This window comes from Carlito syrichta, unplaced genomic scaffold (assembly GCF_000164805.1).
Source record: "Carlito syrichta isolate Samal-C Ts95f unplaced genomic scaffold, Tarsius_syrichta-2.0.1 Scaffold312148, whole genome shotgun sequence".
NCBI classification, from domain to species: domain Eukaryota; kingdom Metazoa; phylum Chordata; class Mammalia; order Primates; family Tarsiidae; genus Carlito; species Carlito syrichta.
Window position 1 is genome coordinate 74,568 of NW_007256244.1, and position 17,917 is coordinate 92,484.

General features: G+C 45.2%; 1 protein-coding gene across 4 annotated transcripts in view; it reads left to right on the top strand.

Annotated features, from left to right (window-relative positions):
* PIK3R3 (phosphoinositide-3-kinase regulatory subunit 3) overlaps positions 1-17,917 on the top strand; it is a 172,843-nt gene that overhangs the window by 48,091 nt on the left and 106,835 nt on the right. The window contains exon 1 of one of the 4 annotated variants that reach the window (XM_008069617.2): positions 10,714-11,550. The exons of 1 other annotated variant lie outside the window; for it this stretch is intronic. In XM_008069617.2, the coding sequence (XP_008067808.1) occupies positions 11,445-11,550 (106 nt within the window). In that variant the 5' untranslated portion in view covers positions 10,714-11,444. Of the gene's footprint in view, positions 1-10,713; positions 11,551-17,917 lie in introns of those variants that run through there. 2 more of the 4 variants (XM_021718382.1, XM_008069619.1) reach the window with 2 other exon arrangements.

The window sequence follows — 17,917 nt, forward strand, 5'->3', positions numbered from 1 at the left end:
AGTGAGATTCCAACTCAAAAAAAAAAAAAAAAAAAAAATCTTAAAAAAACCCCTAAATTTATGGTAATTGTATCATTTCCTAGGGATTCTGCAATGAATTACCATAAACTGGGTAGCTTAAAACAACAGAATTTTATTCTCTCACAATTTGCAGAAATTGAAGTCCAAAATGAAGAAGTTGATAGAGCTGGTTTCTTGTGGATACTCTGAGGGAGAATTTGCTCCATGCCACTCTCCTAGCTTCTAGTGGTTGCAACGATTCTTAGTGTTCCTTGGCTTATAGATACAACACTCCAGTCTTAGCCACTGTCTTTACACTGCCTTTACATGTATCTATGTCTCCAATTTTTCTCTGCATTTCTCTTTTTTTTTGAGTTGGAGTCTCACTCTGTTGCCTAGACTGGAGTGTAGTGGCATGCTTGGGCCACCGCAGCCTCCACCTGCTGGGCTCCGGCGATCCTTCCGCCTCAGCCTTCCAAGTAGCTGTAACCACAGGCGCGCGCTACCACACCCAGTTAATTTTTTTCTGGGTGAGAGATGAGGTCTCACCAAGTTCCCCAGGCGGGTCTTGAACCCGCGGACTCAAGCAGTCCACTCACCTCAGCCTCCCAAGGCACGGGATTACAGGCTGAGCCACCGAGCCCGGCTTCTGCATTTCTCTTATAAGGACACACCAGTCATTGTATCTAGGATCCACTTTAAATCCAGGATGATCTCATCTCAAGATTTTTAATTTAATTATATCTGCAAAGACCCCTTTTCAAATAAGGCCACATTCCCAGCTTTCAAGGTTTAGGTGCTTTTTTTTTTTTAGTTGGAGTCTCACTCTGTTGCTCAGGTTGGAGTGCAGTGGTGATCCTTCCTCTTCAGCCTTCCAAGTAGCTGGGACTACAGGTGTGGGCTACCACATCCAGCTAATTTTTTTGGATTTATTGTAGAGATGAGGTCTCGCCAAATTGCCCAGGCTGGTCTCGAACCACTGAACTTTGGCAATCCTCTCATCTCTGCCTCCCAAAAGGAGGCTTGAGCCACTGTGCCCGGCCCCTTAGGTGATCTTTAAGCCCTAGAAGTCACACTGCTTTCCCAGATGTCTTTAAATTTTACTTTAAGGGATACATCTTTTTTGGGGATCACTATTCAACTCATTAAAGTAGTATTAGGTGGTAATAATTTCCCCCTAATACTTGTGCTTGGCAAGAGAGAAAAGAAAGGAGATGTAGGTCAGAAAGAGCAGTCTATTCAAGTTAAGATTTTGGAGAGTAGGTAGTTCATGGATATGATAGATATTGTCTAGTTCTCATTTGCAGGGTCCTGGGAGAACCCAGGAGAAACATCAAATGCAAGGCCCAATGTCAAGTAGGATACTGGGCTAGATTCCTCCATTGCCTTAGAAAAGAAGACATGATCCAAGGGGTAAATTTGAGTTGTAGTTAGGAACACAGTCAGATGCTATAAGAACAGAATCAGTGAAGGGTGTGAAGTTAAGACTCAGGAGTCAAGGAAGGAAGGAAGAAGCTGAGAGAGTAAGGCTGTTGGGGAGGAAAGATGGAGAGGGTAAGCAAAGGGTACTCTCTAGTCTTCATCTTGGTCTCAGAGTTAGTCAGTTTAAAAGCACACGTAGGCCAAGTATGGTGGCTCAAGCCTATAATCCCAGCACTTTGGGAGGCTGAGGTGGGAGATGAGCCCGGGGAATCTGGTGAGACCTTATCTCTACAATAAATTAAAAGATTATCCAGGCGTGGTAGCATGTGCCTGTAGTTCTAGCTACTTGGAAAGCTGAGGCGGAAGGATCGCCAGAGCCCAGCAGGTTGAGGCTGCGGTGGCCGGGAGTGGCCACTGCACTCCAGTCTGGGCGACAGAGTGAAACTCCAACTCAAAAATAAATAAATAAATAAATAAAGACCTAAGTTAACCTAATCAGCCCTTCGTGACCTATATGACACAGATCTCATCACCATGGCAGCAGTCTTGTTGCTGACCCACCCATTTGCCTGTTTGTCCATCTGTCCATCTACTGATGTCAGTACCTACACTTACCTGTCCCTTCCTGATAATGTGGAGCAGATCATCCACCACCCAACCACCTTAACAACCTGCCCCCTTCAAAGGGGAATGTTTAAAAACATTTGACTTTGGCCAGGCTCGGTGGCTCAGCCTGTATCCCAGCACTTTGGGAGGCTGAGGTGAATGGATTGTCTGATCCCGTGGGTTCGAGACCCGACTGGGCAACTTGGCGAGACCTCATCTCTACAATAAATCAAAAATTAGCCAGGTGTGGTAGTGCACGCCTGTAGTTCTAGCTACTTGGAAGGCTGAGGTGGAAGGATCGCCAGAGCCCAGCAGGTTGAGGCTGCGGTGGCTGGGAGTGGCCACTGCACTCCTGTCTGAGTGACAGAGTGAGACTCCAACTCAAAAAAAACCAAAACCAAAACCAAAACATTTGACTTCAAGTAGCCACTTGCCATTGCCTTACTAGACTCTGGTGTGGCAATATGCTCTTTGAGCTATGGCTGTCACCATGTTTCATGGCTTTGGCCTCCTTCCTGACCTTGGGGAGGTGAATCCTCCCTTTCTCTTTCTCTAATTTGCTTTCTAAATAAGCAATATTTTATATTTTCTAATCTAACTTCTGTATGATTCTTTGCTTCTTACTCACGGCACCAGATCATTCTTTGCTTCTTTCTCACGGCACCGGACACCTACACCTTCAACAGAACTGACCTAACATTCTGGAGGCCCTGCTGGGAGTGTGACCTAACAACTACTAACATTTAATAAATCTTCTTTAGGTGAGATTTTCATATTACATATTTAATATATGTGATGACCAGTTATATTTTTATTTGCATTATGAAAACATATTGCTTTTGAACATATACTCTCAGGATCTTAAGAGTGTTAGCCCAGGTTGGGCTCGGTGGCTTAACCTGTAATCCCAGCACTTTGGGAGGCCAAGGCGAGTGGATTGCCTGAACCCGGGGGTTTGAGACCACAGGCTTGGGCAAATGGGCAGCCTGGGCAACTTGGGCAGCCTGGGCAACTTGGTGTGACCTTGTCTCTACAATAAAATAAAAAATAGCCGAGTGTGGTAGTGTGCGTCTATAGTTCCGGCTACTCGGAAGGTTGAGGCAGAAGGATCACTGGAGCCCAGCAGGTCGATGCTGGGGTGGCCGTGAGCATGCATGCCACTGCACTCCAGCCTGGGCAAAGGATTGAGACTCCAACTCAAAAAAAAAGAATGTTAGCCCTAAAATGACATAATTTAGAATTTCATATATTGGCACTGAAAGGGGAGATACAAGATCCTGAATGAAGTTTGCTGAACAGCAATGATCTTCATGAGTGCCTTACTAGACTCTGGTGTTGCCAGAGTACCTCCTTTGCAAGATGCATAAGATGAGCAGAACACGAGGTAGTCTCTACCTTTGAATGGAAGGTAAATCACTGTGGGTATATCATTTTTCAATCAAATGCTCAGAGTTGAAGACATAAATGACCAGGTGTCTTACATTCCATGCTTGCATTTTTCTTTTTTTTTTGAGTTGGAGTCTCACTCTGTCGCCCAGACTGGAGTGCAGTGGCCGCTCCTGGCCACCGCAGCCTCGACCTGCTGGGCTCCGGCGATCCTTCCGCCTCAGCCTTCCAAGTAGCCAGAATTACAGGCATGCGCTACCATACCCGGCTGATTTTTGATTTATTGTAAAGATGAGGTCTCGCTGCCCAGGCGGGTCTCGAACCCACGGGCTCAGGCAATCCACTCACCTCAGCCTCCCAAAGGCGCGGGATTACAGGCTGAGCCACCGAGCCCGGCATGCTTGCATTTTTCTTACTCAAATGGTGACCTTCAAATCCTAGAAGTCACACCACTTTCCCAGATTTTTTTTTTTTGAGTTGGAGTCTCACTCTGTCACCCAGGCTAGAGTGCAGTGGCACACTCACGGCTACTGCATCTTTGACCTGCCGGGCAGGTGATCCTTTCACCTCAGCCTTCCAAGTAGCTGGAACTACAGGCACTTGCCACCATGCCCAGCTAATTTTTTTGATTTATTGTAGAGACGCGGTCTCACCAAGTTGCCCAGGCTGGTCTCGAACCCCTGGACTCAGGCAATGCTCTCACCTCAGCCTCCCAGAGTGCTGGGATTACAGGCTTGAGCCACCGTGCTCAGCCTCCCAGATTTTTAAAAAATTTATTTTAAGAGACAAGATCTCTCTCTGTTGCCCAGCCTGGTCTCAAACTCCTCACTTCAAACAGTCCTCCTGCCTTGGCCTCCCAAAGCACTGGAATTACAGGTGTGAGTCACAGTATCTGGCCCATTTTCCCAGATTTTAAGGCTGATACCCCGGCATAGGTATCTGAGGAGGCTGAAGGAAGCCTTTTATTTTAATTCTTAGTAATCTATGTATTTACCATTTCTAAAAAGGATGCTTGAGATTTTATTCATTGTGAAGAAAGATGCTATAAGTTTTTTTTTTCCTTTTTAAAACTAAAGTTGTCCAGTAAGGGAACTGAACTGATTTTGCCCTCTAACAATGAAACATATAAAATGATTTTTAGATTTGAGACCTATGGAATTACAGGGAGATTACTGTACATTCTAGAAAGAAGGCATGAACTACAAATTGCCCAAAGTTATTGAAATAATGACCACAGGAAGAGAGCATGTTTTAAAGCCCTATATAGTATTATGTTTCAGAAGTGAGTTGGGCTGGAAAATGAAACCAGTTTCTCTTTTCGCTGCTGACTTTTCCTGAATTTCCTACAAACTGCTTGGAATTTTGCAAACAATTCACAGCTGATAAAATAAAAGGGCAGCGGAACTCAGTGTCTGTGGTAAAGACCCTAGGGGCAGCCAATGGGAGGGAAAGGTCACTGTCTGCCCCTCTTGGTTCCTGTAACCAAAGAACTGTATCATTTTTTGGTTTTCTTTGTCCTTTTAAATAAACGAGAGTCAGCTGAAGACCTACCGAAGGGATTACTAGGGTAATCTGAATTTAGATTGCTCCAGAGCATTCTTGGAGAGTTTACCTACAAAGAACATTCACTGGCTACCCACTGTGAACCAGGCCCTGTGCTAGACATTGATGGTTCAAAGGCACATTCTCCACCAACAGGAACTCTAAGAGTGGTGGGAGAGAAAGACAACCCTAGAAACAAACACTTAAACATGGTATGCCAAAGGCTTTGCAGAGGCCAGTACAGGGGCTGTGTGGACACAACCTGTGAGCTCAGATGCAGAGAAGTAGGTTTTTGCCACTTTATAGTGGAGTGTGCTGTGTGGAGGAGAAATTTTCTACTGCTCTGAGAACTGCAAGTACTTTAGAATAGCTAGTTCATAGGAATGACCCAAAGAACTGCATTGGAGGAGAGATTGGAGAGATAGATAGGGGCTAGATCATCAAAGCCCTGGATGCCTTATCTGGACAGCAAAAGGAATTTCTTCAGGGTTTAAGCAAGAGAGTAGTATGTTCAGATTTTTTATCCAGAGTGGTCCCCCTAGCTGTGTGGGGTATGGATTGGAAAAGGCAAAGCAAAGAGATTGTGAAGAGGCTAGTTCAATCTGATTAAAGAAGATGGAGGACTCTTTCATGACCTGATCCTTGGGTCAGCTTTCTTTTTTTTTTTTTTTAGTTGGAGTCTCACTCTGTCACTCAAACTGGAGTGCAGTGGCCACTCCCAGCCACTGCAGCCTCGACCTACTGGGCTCCGGTGATCCTTTCACCTCAGCCTTCCAAGTAGCTGGAACTACAGGCGCGCTACCACGCCCAGCTAATTTTTGATTTATTGTAGAGATGAGGTCTCGCCAAGTTGCCCAGGCAGGTCTCGAACCCGCAGGCTCAGGCAGTCCACTCACCTCAGCCTCCCAAAGCTCTGGGATTACAGGCTCAGCCATGGAGCCTGGCTGGGTCAGCTCTCAATGAAACTTTTTCAGGCTTGGAGTTAATCATATGAACTGGGAACATTGAGAAGTAAAGGACCATATATTTAAAGGAGGTTCATACAAGTTTGGGGTAGTCAAATGTCATCCCCTGGTCAGGTGCGGTGGCTTAAACCTGTAATCCCAGCCCTTTGGAAGGCCGAGGTGAGAAGATTGCCTGAGTCCAGGAGTTTGAGACCAGCCCAGGCAATTTGGTGAGACCTTGTCTCTACAATAAATCAAAAAATTAGCCAGGAGTGGTGGCGTGCGCCTATAGTTCTAGCTATTTGGAAGGTTGAGGAGGAAGGATCGCCTGAGCCCAGCAGGTCAAGGCTGCGGTGGCCATGAGTGTGCATTCCAACTTGGGTGACAGAGTAAGACTCCAATTCAATATAAACAAAAAAAGAAAAAAAAAATCATTTCCTCTAGAAGCTTTTACTCACCTGCACGTGGGCAAAGATCATCACTGTCTTTGGGGCTCCTACAACACTGTCAATTTCTCGATGATAGTACTTATCACATATCTTTAATTATTTATTCCTTTGTTGGCCCCTCTTCTATGTTAGAGACACAGTCTTATTCATTTTTGTATCTCCAGTGTTTGGAAGCATCAATAAACATTGGCCACGTTAATGAAGAGGAGAGGAAAGTTGTATGGTGTAGTGCTGTGAAAGGCAATGAACCGGCAGTCAGAATGTAGGGCTCTAATCCTGGTTGTGCTACTCAGTGGCTGTATGACTTTGAATAAGTCCCTTCACTGTTCTGAGTCTTAATTTCCTAATCTGTAAAATGAGAGTAAAAATACAACCTTCCTCCGCAAGGTTATGATTAAATGAGGTTTACCAGCTGCCTGCCCAGTTTGTACCCTGCCTTCCTGAAACAGCCTAGACTATTGTTCCTGACATTTGCATCTCATTTGCTCTCTCTCTCCTGGTGAGAGCTGAGCTGAAATCTGTTGCTCTGTTGGAGGGGAAGTTTGCAGCAGTGACATACATAACATCCAGTTGGCCCTTGTGTTGTTGGAAGGGCAGACACCAAAAGAGGGGAGCATGTCAGGCTAGAGAGAGACCTGCTTCTTTTATGACCCCTAAAGCTGAAAGAGGACCCAAAGTGGGAAGAGTGAGGCAGAGCAGATCTATATCATGTGCTGAGAAGTCTTAGGAAACCTTCAAATATTGCCCCCAAGCCCTGGAATTTAGCAGCATCTGGAGGAATGCCACTTCTATGAAGTCTACTCATTCATCTAATGTCATAATATTTCAGTGCCTTGGGCTGATATGATTAACTCTATCATGGGTATTCAAGTGGTAAGAAAGATGAGGGGAGGTAAAAAATTGCAAATGTCAAATAAGGGGAATACTATTTGGAAAAAAATGGAAAATCATGATTTTAGGCACTGCTGTTTCAAGAAATGACTATCCATTCTCAGGAGATATCTTTCCAGAAGATTTACTAATATTACTCTTTTCACATTGTAAAGGCAAAATTTTTCATCAATACTTATTATATCTCCTATTTACAAGTCATGTATCTGGGGAGGTCCTGGAATCTACAATTGATAATTGTAGTGCTTTCTGGGAGTCCCTTTATTGAGTTTATTTAGTTGTAAGGACTGGGCCTTATCACAAGACAAGTGGTCAAGAGAAGATGATGACAGAAGAGACAGAAGAAGGGATCGAGGTCAGTGGAATCCTTCCTCAAAGGCTAAAGTCAGTTCTGGTGTTAAAGCTAGTGACTTTTAAAAAAAAGTACATTTCCATTTTGCAAGGCTTTTAAAAAATATTGTGTGCTCAGATGGCACCTTTAATCACGAAGAACTTTTGGCTGAGCTCCAGACTGATTCTGCTGGCACAGAGAACTCTGAGATCATACCCTATATTCAGAGCACAGAAGAAATATTTAATCCATCTCTGAAATAAAGAGGGGGAAACAATGCATATTTGAACAGTTACAGAGCAAAACCATACCAGGGTGAAAAGCGAAGGACATCCTATCCATTTGAAATTACAGAAAGGTACTATTCATTTTAAATACTTAAGTGGCTTTTTTTTTCATTCTCAGAATGTTTCACAATAAACTAAGCAGCTTATATAAATCTCCTATTTCACAAATTTATAAATGAAGGCAGACAGATTTCATGATTTACCTAAGACTACCTTAAATTTAAAAAAGAAAGGGAGGAGGCAAAGGAAAAAAAGCAACTCTCAAAGTAGCAGGTTGTAACCCAGGAGTTTGAGCTCTTAGAGCCGAATTTAATCCACACCCAGGCCAAATATAATTCTTCAGGATGGAAGTGGTCCAGGACACCCGAGCTAACTTCTCCTACCTTTGCCAAAGAGCCTGAGGCAGTTTGATGACAAGCAATCAGAACCTCACTTCTATTTCTCAGTTCAAAGAAAGTAAGGCCAGCATTATCTGACAGGTGCTTCCCATCATGGCAGAGCACTCATTCAAGCTCATCTGAAGGAAGTATGCTTTTCCTTGATTCATCATTGCCTCTTGCATCACTGTTATTCTTTGGAGGTCTTCTATTCAAAGGTCTATTAAGTTGGAGAGCTGGGTCATACAATTTTAGGTGGCAAAGTTGAATCACAGCTTTCCTTCATGTGTCAGTCTTGAGCACTTGATTATATACTGTGCTTTTTCTTCACTACATCCCCCCAAAGCCTTAGCTGTGGGAAAGGACTGGGTGATTGCTCTGTGTATTAAAAATTGAAACCCCACAACTAAAAGATGAAAAGTGGTCCAGGCAAAGGCTGCTGTAGAAATCTGAAAGCCATTATCTTTTCCACACTTCCTCTTTCTTCACCCTCATTTTGTTTGGGAATGCACTGGGATACCCGTGAACAAAAATAAACCAATTTACCCTTGACTGATTGTTTTGCCTTTTGAATGATCAAACTTGAGTACTTCTGGCTCCCAGATATGGGAGGTAGAGACTGCTGGGAAGCTAGCCACAAATTAGAGTTGCTCTTCCAGCATCTTCTACCTGAAGGAATGGTTCAGGAGATTAAAATTAATGAGCCCTGCCCCAAAGTTGATCTAGCTTCTGCATCACATTTGGATTTCAGAAATGTAACAAAGCATATGAAAATCCTGGTGTGTATTCTGAGTTCCATCCATACTTTTACTGGCTCTTTTTAACCAGTTATCCTGTACCCAGTTCATTTACATTTTGACTGTCTGTTCCCAGGAACCGTCTCACCTCAGTCAAGGTACCTTTAAGGAAGGCAGAACCACCTCAGGAGGTAAACGGTGAGACGTGGCAACTCTTCCATAGGCGAATCAATATAGCAGACCCGCTCAGGGTAGGAGGCTTTGCTAAGGCTTAAATCAGGTTGTCAACTCAAACACAATGGGCTTTGTTACTCCAGCGTAAAGAGGAAATGGAGCAGTTTTTGGCCTCCTCAGACAGTATTGTAGGGTATGTAGGATGGCAATTCCAGACACAATCTTCAGGAGACACAAATCTGTTTTTAGCTATTCAGTGTTCCCCAGCAAGTTAATTAGCTGTTTCTGAAATGCATGGAAATATTCAGCATTTTCACACTGAAGCCAATCTCATAGCGTTAAGCCTGGGGGAGGGAATGGGCATGTGAGGAAGGGGGTCTGTCAGGGAAACAGAACAGAGCCCTTTTGGCGAGAGATTCCAACACCTGTGATTTATCTCAAAATCACACATGTAATTCCAGGTCATTTTTTCTGGCTTGAGCACTTGAATCGGAGGGTTTACCACTATTTATTTTAGGTGTGGGGTTACTTCTGGGTTCTAAAGTCCTTCGGTGGGGAGCACAGAGGAACTGCGGTGTCTCCCTAGGAAATGCCTAACTGCTCAAGGGGAGAAGCAGGGACTGGGCTCAGGTAGCAGCTGGGAAGGCTGCAGGGGGGTCACGGGAACACCCTCTCACTGAGCGGTAGCGGTCCTGCAAGTGGGTTTGGGGACCTTTGCGTTATCTGACAACTTATCACGGGGCGTGGGGAGGGTTGTCCCAACACAGTGGAGAGGTCTATGGGGAAGGACTCTGCCCGGAGACCTCGTAAGGACCAGAAGAGCGTGCGCCCCGCCAAGTGACAACACGCACCCCCTCCCATGTCCGCTCCCCTCCCCCGCGGCCAGTCTCCGGGCAGAGGCATCTCACGCCAGCCCGTCCTCCCCGCTCCTCACTCGTCCGGGCGGACCGAGCCTCAGCGGGAGCCCTGCCTGTCTCCGGGCAGCTTGAGCCCCCGAGCGCTCGCCCAGCCTGTCAGTAACCGCCGTTTGCGCTTTCTTTCTTTCTTTTTTTTTCCTTCTCTTCTTTTCCTCTTCTGCCTTTGTCCCGCTTAGTAACTGGGTTCTGACCAATCGCTGCCTCACCGGCCGGCGCCGGCTGTCTCCTGATTGGCCCGCTTGGGGCGCGCAGCCGTCTCCCGCTCCTTCGCTGGAGCAAGGCAGACAAAAGACGCAGGCTCCAGGCTCCGGCAACCAGAATCAGCCAATCAGCATCCGTCTTCCTTCTCTTCCCTCTCCCCTCCTCCCTCCCGGCCTGGCTCGCGTGCTCGCAGCTCTGACTCCTGGAGTGCGGCCAGCGCCCGGACTGTACCATTCTCATTGAGGCTGGGGGAGAGAGAGGATAGCTGGTTCAAGAGCCGAGGCCAGGAGAGCGGTGAGGAGAGTTGAAAGCGGAGATGGAGGACAGCTTCCTAAACATCTTCTCAGGCACCTAACAACCCCACACGTCAAGGCGGCATAGAGTGGCAGGAGCAGTGGTGATGCTAGCTGTCCCCCCTGCCCTGCGCGGTTGGGTGGCGCCTCAGCGGGAGGGGGGAGAGTGGGGGCGGGAAAGGGTGTCCCCTCCGCGCCGTTAAAATGAAACTCTAGTGGCTGGAGTCAGGGCAGAGCGTGAGGGGAGCCGGTACCGGCTGGGCTGCTTACGCCCCGGCGGGAGCGCCCAGCCGAGCCGAGCCGAGCCGGAGTCTTCGACGGGTCCCGATCCTGGGGCTGCGGCAACTTGGGTTCGGATCCCGACCGGAACGGAGCCCGAGTCCTGGCCCCTGAGGGAGTCGCTCTCTGCAGACCAGTGGGACCCCGAAACTTGAACGCAATCCCCAACCCCCTTTTGATGACTTCCTTTGTCACTTCCCCAGCTTTCTCCCAACGTGTTCTTTTTTTTCCCTTTTATTCTCCCTCCTCCGAAGGACACAAAAGTGGCTTCCGCGGAAAGATTTGGAGGTGGTGGGAGCTTTTCGGAGAGCGACTGTGTAGAAAGGATTTTTGGGAAGCCGCTTTTTGGCACCTCTGCCCTCCGCTCCCCAAGCCTCTCTGTACCGTGTAGCTAGAAAGTTCGAGGGGCATTTTTCTGGGTGCTGTGGGAGAGAGGAGGACCCTGTCCTTGTCCTGGTAGTTGGCTGGACTTGTACCGGCCGTTGGAAACCCCGAAGTACATTTCCGTTTGGAACTTTTACAGATAAATATTTTTAGATTTTTAAATACCAGATAAAAAGTATATATGCTTTCTATATATTTCCTGACGACCTGCCCCTGACAGCGCGATGTACAATACAGTGTGGAGTATGGACCGCGATGACGCAGACTGGAGGGAGGTGATGATGCCCTACTCGACAGAACTGATATTTTATATTGAAATGGATCCTCCAGGTACTTGGGAGAAAAAAAGAATCTCGTGATGGGTTTGATTTGTGTTAACCAAAATCTTGGTGATGTGTTTTCAGGGCAGAAGTATTTGTGGGCGCGCTAAGGTTCGGGATGAGGGGCAGATTTGCAGTTGGAGCTGCAGTAAAACTGCTTCTGGTTCACACGTTTAAAGTTTGCAGTTAGGACCCTGATCCTATTGTCCTGCGAAGGTGGGGGTGGAGGCTGGAGTGGGGGAGGGAGGAGAAACCCATTAAAATTAAAAAAAAATTTTTTTTGGCTTCTTTGCTTTTGCGTGTTGTTCAGGTTTTTCTTGTGTCCTCCGCTTTTCTTTTTCTCTTTCTTTTCCTTTTTCAATTAGACTCTTCTACCTGCGAGGGATGTTTTATATCCCACGCTTGAAGTCAGTCTTTCCCTTTGGGGGAATTATTTAAAGCTTGTCATTTCATACATTTGTCTAATTTGCTTTGTAGTGTTTTACCTTGGTTAATTTCTGAAACTGAGTTGCCTATGTAATTATTCATTTTAAGACTAAGACTCCTTTTTTCTCCTGTAGAAACCAAATGCCGGCTAGTGATTTTTAGGGACTGAGCGTTCTTATTCAGTCATGGCCTTAGTCTGAGGTCTTCCTTTTCAGAATATAGTTGCTCAGAGAGATCTACATGCAATATTTTATTACATTTTAATTTATGATGATTTAACTTAATTTATGGGATAGGGTTTAATATAACTTCAATTCTTAGAGTTAAAAAAAGGAACCTTCCACTTTCTTGTGAATATGTGATATGTACATGTATGTGATAGGTTCCCTTACACATAGTGTAAAGTATACATATACAGTACTGTATTTTTATTTTAGAGCTTTGTCTGAGGCCATTACAGACATTTTGTGTATCTGGTAGGAAAGGGAAAGGAAGGGAAAATGGAAAAGTTGGGTTCTTTTTTTTCCTTTAAAGTGTACCCTGTTTTATGATTATTAGGTTGTCAGATTTTTGAACCCTTTTTGCAATTACAGATAGTGCTTTATGTAATGATTTTGAATAAGTTCAGGGCCTTTATAACTCCTTGTTTCTGTTGAGGATGAATTCTTTATGTCTTTTAAAAATGTGTTATATAGCTAAGCCTACAGAATAAATTGTGTATCATTGGGGAACCTTGCTTATTATAAGACTATGTTTTTGGAAATGTTTGAAAGGATTTGAGACCATGCAAGTGTAATGAAGTATAGCTGTCTTATAAAAGGTATGTAGAAACTGTTTATCCCTGTCCTTGCAAACAGTGAATTATCCTTTTTTTCAATTAGTGATAGTGTTAAATGATGCCATACTAAAAAAGAGTAATGAATAAGCCTTTTTCGTTTTTCACTCTTAATGATCTCTTAGATTTTTTTCCCTTTTCCTTCATTTTAGAGCCTTCTTTATTTGCTTTTAGAATCGCTACTGCAATCCAGATGCAGCTTTTCAGTGTTTTGTAAAGTTTGTAAGATTTATCACCCACCTATTGTGTGTTTCCCCCTTTGTTTCCCCCAATGGTAAAGCATCGCTTCTATTAGACATATTTGTCATTCATATGGATGTAAATTTAGTACATCACTGGTAATACTCTTGTAAAAAGTAAGGCTAATAATTCTAGATTCCTGTTATTATAAGCATTACATATTCAAACTGCCTTAGAATCATACAGTATTGCCTTGCTGACATACAAAGGGAATTTGTTGGGTGAGTGGTGTATAGGGAGGAGGGGGAGAAAATGAAGAAGGCAGTAATGGTTGAAAAATATTGACCTAGTAGAAAAATACTGGCCAAGTTAAGTTATTCAGAAATAATTTTAAGAAAAGTTGGCTATCATAACTATATGGAGATATGGGTCTTATAAGGTTGTATAGAAAATTCTGATACATACTTTGCTTGTTTTCCATGGAAAAGAACTTCTGAGTTTAAAATGTTCATCCTTGAATGAAATCGTACATACTGAGATTCTATGGAGAATATTGAAAATATACATGTGCTATTATTGTTACTATGTTTTTGAGTCAGTGTCTCACTCTCTTGTTCATACCGGAGTACAGTGACACAGTTATGACTCACAGCAGCCTCAAACTCCTGGGCTTAAGTGATCCTCTTACCTCAGCCTCCTGAAGTAGCTGGGACTGCAGGCATGCGCCACCACACCTGGCTAATTTTTTGGTTTTTTGTAGAGATCTGAGCTCTTGCTTCGTTGCCCAGCCTGGTCTCGAACTCCTGGGCTAAAGTGATCCTTCTGCCTTGGCTTCCTAAAGTGCTGGGATTACAGGCGTGAGCCCACCATACCCGGCCCATATAATATTCTTTTTTTTTTTTTTTTTTTTTTGAGTTGGAGTCTCACTCTGTCGCCCAGACTGGAGTGCAGTGGCAGCTCCTGGCCACCGCAGCCTTGACCCACTGGGCTCCAGCGATCCTTCCGCCTCAGTCTTCTGAGTAGCTGGAACTACAGGCGTGTGCTACCACGCCCGGCTAATTTTTTGATTTATTGTAGAAATGAGGTCTTGCCAAGTTGCCCAGGTGGGTCTCGAACCCGCGGGCTCAGGCAATCCACTCACCTCGGCCTCCCAAAGCACGGGATTACAGACTGAGCCACCCAGCCCGGCCATAATATTCTTTATTACTCATTTTGTAGCCTTAATGTAGAATATGGTTAGTTATTCCTAACAGTTTTTTATTTTTTATTTTTTGAGTTGGAGTCTCGCTCTGTTGCCCAGACTGGAGTGCAGTGGCCGCTCCTGGCCACCGCAGCCTTGACCTGCTGGGCTCTGGCGATCCTTCCGCCTCAGCCTTCCAAGTAGCCGGAATTACAGGCATGTGCTACCACACCCGGCTGATTTTTTGATTTATTGTAGAGATGAGGTCTCGCTGCCCAGGCGGGTCTCGAACCCGTGGGCTCAGGCAATCCATTCACCTCAGCCTCCCAATGGCGCGGGATTACAGGCTGAGCCGTTTTTAATTTAATTTTATTTATTTATTTATTTATTTATTTATTTATTTTGAATTGGAGTCTCACTCTGTTGCCCAGACTGGAGTTCAGTGGCCGCTCTTGGCCACCGCAGCCTCGAACTGCTGGGCTCTGGCGATCCTTCCGCCTCAGCCTTTCAAGTAGTGGAATTACAGGCATGCGCTACCATGCCCGGCTGATTTTTTTGATTTATTGTAGAGATGAGGTCTCGTTGCTCAGGCGAGTCTCGAACCCGCGGGCTCAGGCAATCCACTCACAGCCTCCCAAAGGCGCGGGATTACAGGCTGAGCCACCGAGCCCAGCCCTAACAGTTTTTTAAAAAGAAAACTCTTGAGTGTGGTGAAGCATTGCCTATGACATGAATGTTTTTTCATGAAAATAATATGAATGCCAACCTTGTTGTGTGTGATAAATTAAGTTATTGAAACATTTCAAACTTTAAGTATATTATTAGTGAAGTGGTTGCAGCATATTTTTTAAATGTCTTCTTCCTAGTTTCTACCCCAGATCAAACTAGTATTATTTCCTGCCTGGACAGGAATGATAGTGCACTAACTGTTCTCTCCTGCTTTTATTGTGTGCAGTCTGCAGTAGTGTTAAAAGTATCATTTGACTGGGCTCGGTGGCTCAGCCTGTAATCCCAGCACTTTGGGAGACTGAGGCAAGTGGACCACCTGGAGCCCGCAGGTTCGAGACCAGCCTGGGCAATTTGGGCGAGACGTCATCTCTACAATAAATAATAAAAAAATTAGTCGGGTGTGGTAGCGTGCACCTGTAGTTCCAGTTACTTGGAAGGCTGAGGCGGAGGGATCACCTGAGCCCAGGAAGGCGATACTGGGGTAGCTGTGAGTGCCACGAAACTCCAGCCTGGGTGACAGGATGAGACTCCAAAAAAAAAAAAAAAAATCATGTAATGATTTACCTTCCAGTGATAAATCTTCTAATGCCTCTAAAAACCTTCCATTGTCTTCCTTTTGCCTACTGAAAAAAAGCTCCAGATTGCCTACACTGTCATATAAGTCTCTGTTTTAGCTTCCAACCTAATTTTCTAGTTCATTCTCCTCCTGGAGTCTATCATAAATTATATGGAAGTTATTTTGTATTTGCTGTTCCTTGAATTATGCTTTTTCATCTTTCTGGCATGCATTTTGCTCTCAGTGGTCACATGTTGAAATCTTATACATATATGTTTAGGACCGAGTCAGATGCTTTCTTTGCCAAGATATTTGTTCCCTAATCCTTCCTTTTCCTTCCCTCTTTTAGCACTTCTCAGATGGAATTTCTTCCAATCTGTCTAGAGAAGCTACTACACTTATTTATTTATACTTCCTCCTATGAAATTGTCTTCTTACCTGGTTATTAGCTTCTTAGCTTGTCCAGGGTCTTGTGAGTAGTAGACAGTTTAATTAATAAGTATTTAATTAATTAATAAATAAGGAGCACTGTTTCTTTCCGGCAGTTAGGTACTTTTCTACTTAGGATCCTTGGGTAGTGTGTGCCTGTAGTTCCAGCTACTTGGAAGGCTGAGGCGGAAGGATTGTCGGAGCCCAGCAGGTTGAGGCTGGGGTCGCCGGGTGGCCGGGAGCACTGCACTCCAGTCTGGGCGACAGAATGAGACTCCAACTCAAAAAAAAAAAGATCCTTGGTCGGTCGGGCTTGGTGGCTCAGCCTGTAATCCCAGCACTTTGGGAGGCCAAGGTGAGTGGATTGCCTGAGCCCGCGGGTTCGAGACCCACCCAGGCAACTTGGCGAGACCTCATCTCTACAATAAATAAAAAAAAATTAGCCCAGCGTGGTAGTGCATGCCTGTAGTTCTGGCTACTTGGAAGGCAGAGGTGGAAGGATCGCTGGAGCCCAGGAGTTCGAGGCTGCGGTGACTGGGAGTATGCCACTGCTCTCCTGTCTTGGTGACAGAGTGAAACTCCAAAAAAAAAAAAGATCATTGGTCACCTCATTCCTTGGCTGGCTGTTGTAATAGCCTGGGGTTAAATAACTTCTGAGTTAGACATTTGTTGACTTAAGGCCCTTAACTGTGATGGTGCCATTATTTTTATATGTTTTTCATCTTAATTTTAGACTGAACCATAAATGCAAAATTATCTTTTATTTTAGTGGCCTCAAAAACTATTTCTTTTTTTTGAGTTGTAATCTCACTCTGTTGCCTAGACTGGAGTGCAGTGGCATACTCAAAACAACCACAGCCTCCACCTGCTGGGCTCATATGATCCTTTTAACTCAGCCTTGTAAGTAGCTGGAGCTGCAGGCATGCACCACCATGTCTGGCTGATATCTTTTTTTTTTTTTTTTTTGAGTTGGAGATTCACTATGTCACCTAGGCTGGAATGTAGTGGTGTGCTCATGGCCACCACAGCCTCACCTGTTGGCTCGGGTGATCCACCTCAGCCTTCCAAGTAGCTGGAACTGCAGGTACGTACCACCACACCCAGCTAATTTTTTGATTTATTGTAGAGGCGAGATCTTGCCAAATTGCCCAGGATGGTCTCAAACCCTTGGGTTCAGGCAATCCTCTCACTTTGGCCTCTCAAAGTACTGGGATTACAGGTGTGAACCACCGCACACAGCTAATTTCTTGATTTTTCTGTAGGGACAAGGTCTTGCCATGTTACCCAGGCTGGTCTTGAACCCCTAGGCTCAGGCAATCCTTTTACCTCTGCCTCCTAAAGTGCTGGGATTATAGGCGTGAGCCACTGTGCCCAGCTCAAAATCTGTTTTTTTTTTTTTTTTTGAGTTGGGGTCTCACTCTGTCGCCCAGACTGGAGTGCAGTGGCCGCTCCCGGCCACCGCAACCTCGACCTGCTGGGGTCCGGCGATCCTTCCGCCTCAGCCTTCCAAGCAGCCGGAACTATAGGCGCACGCTACCACGCCTGGCTAAGTTTTGATTTATTGCGGAGATGAGGTCTCGCCAAGTTACCCAGGCAGGTCTCCAACCCGCGGGCTCGGGCAATCCACTCACCTCAGCCTCCCAAAGGCGCGGGATTACAGGCTGAGCCACTGAGCCTGGCTTAAAATCTGTTTTTTAAAGATATTTTTCCTCCAGCCAGTCTTTTCAATAACTATCATTACTATGCATCTTGAAGGTTTCTAATAACTGAATGGATTGCTGTGTCTGTGGTCACTGATAATGCAAAAACTGAACCCAAATAAGGTTTAATGTCTTAATGTTTATGTATTTCCTGGCAGCAGTAGAAATACTAAACTGTTTAGATGAAATGTAAAACTGCTAGTCTTTTTTTTGTGTGTGTGGAGTCTCACTCTGTTGCCCAGGCTGGAGTGCAGTGGCATGCTCCTGGCCACCGCAGTCTCGACCTGCTGGGCTCCGGCGATCCTTCCTCCTCAGCCTTCCAAGTAGCTGGAACTACAGGCG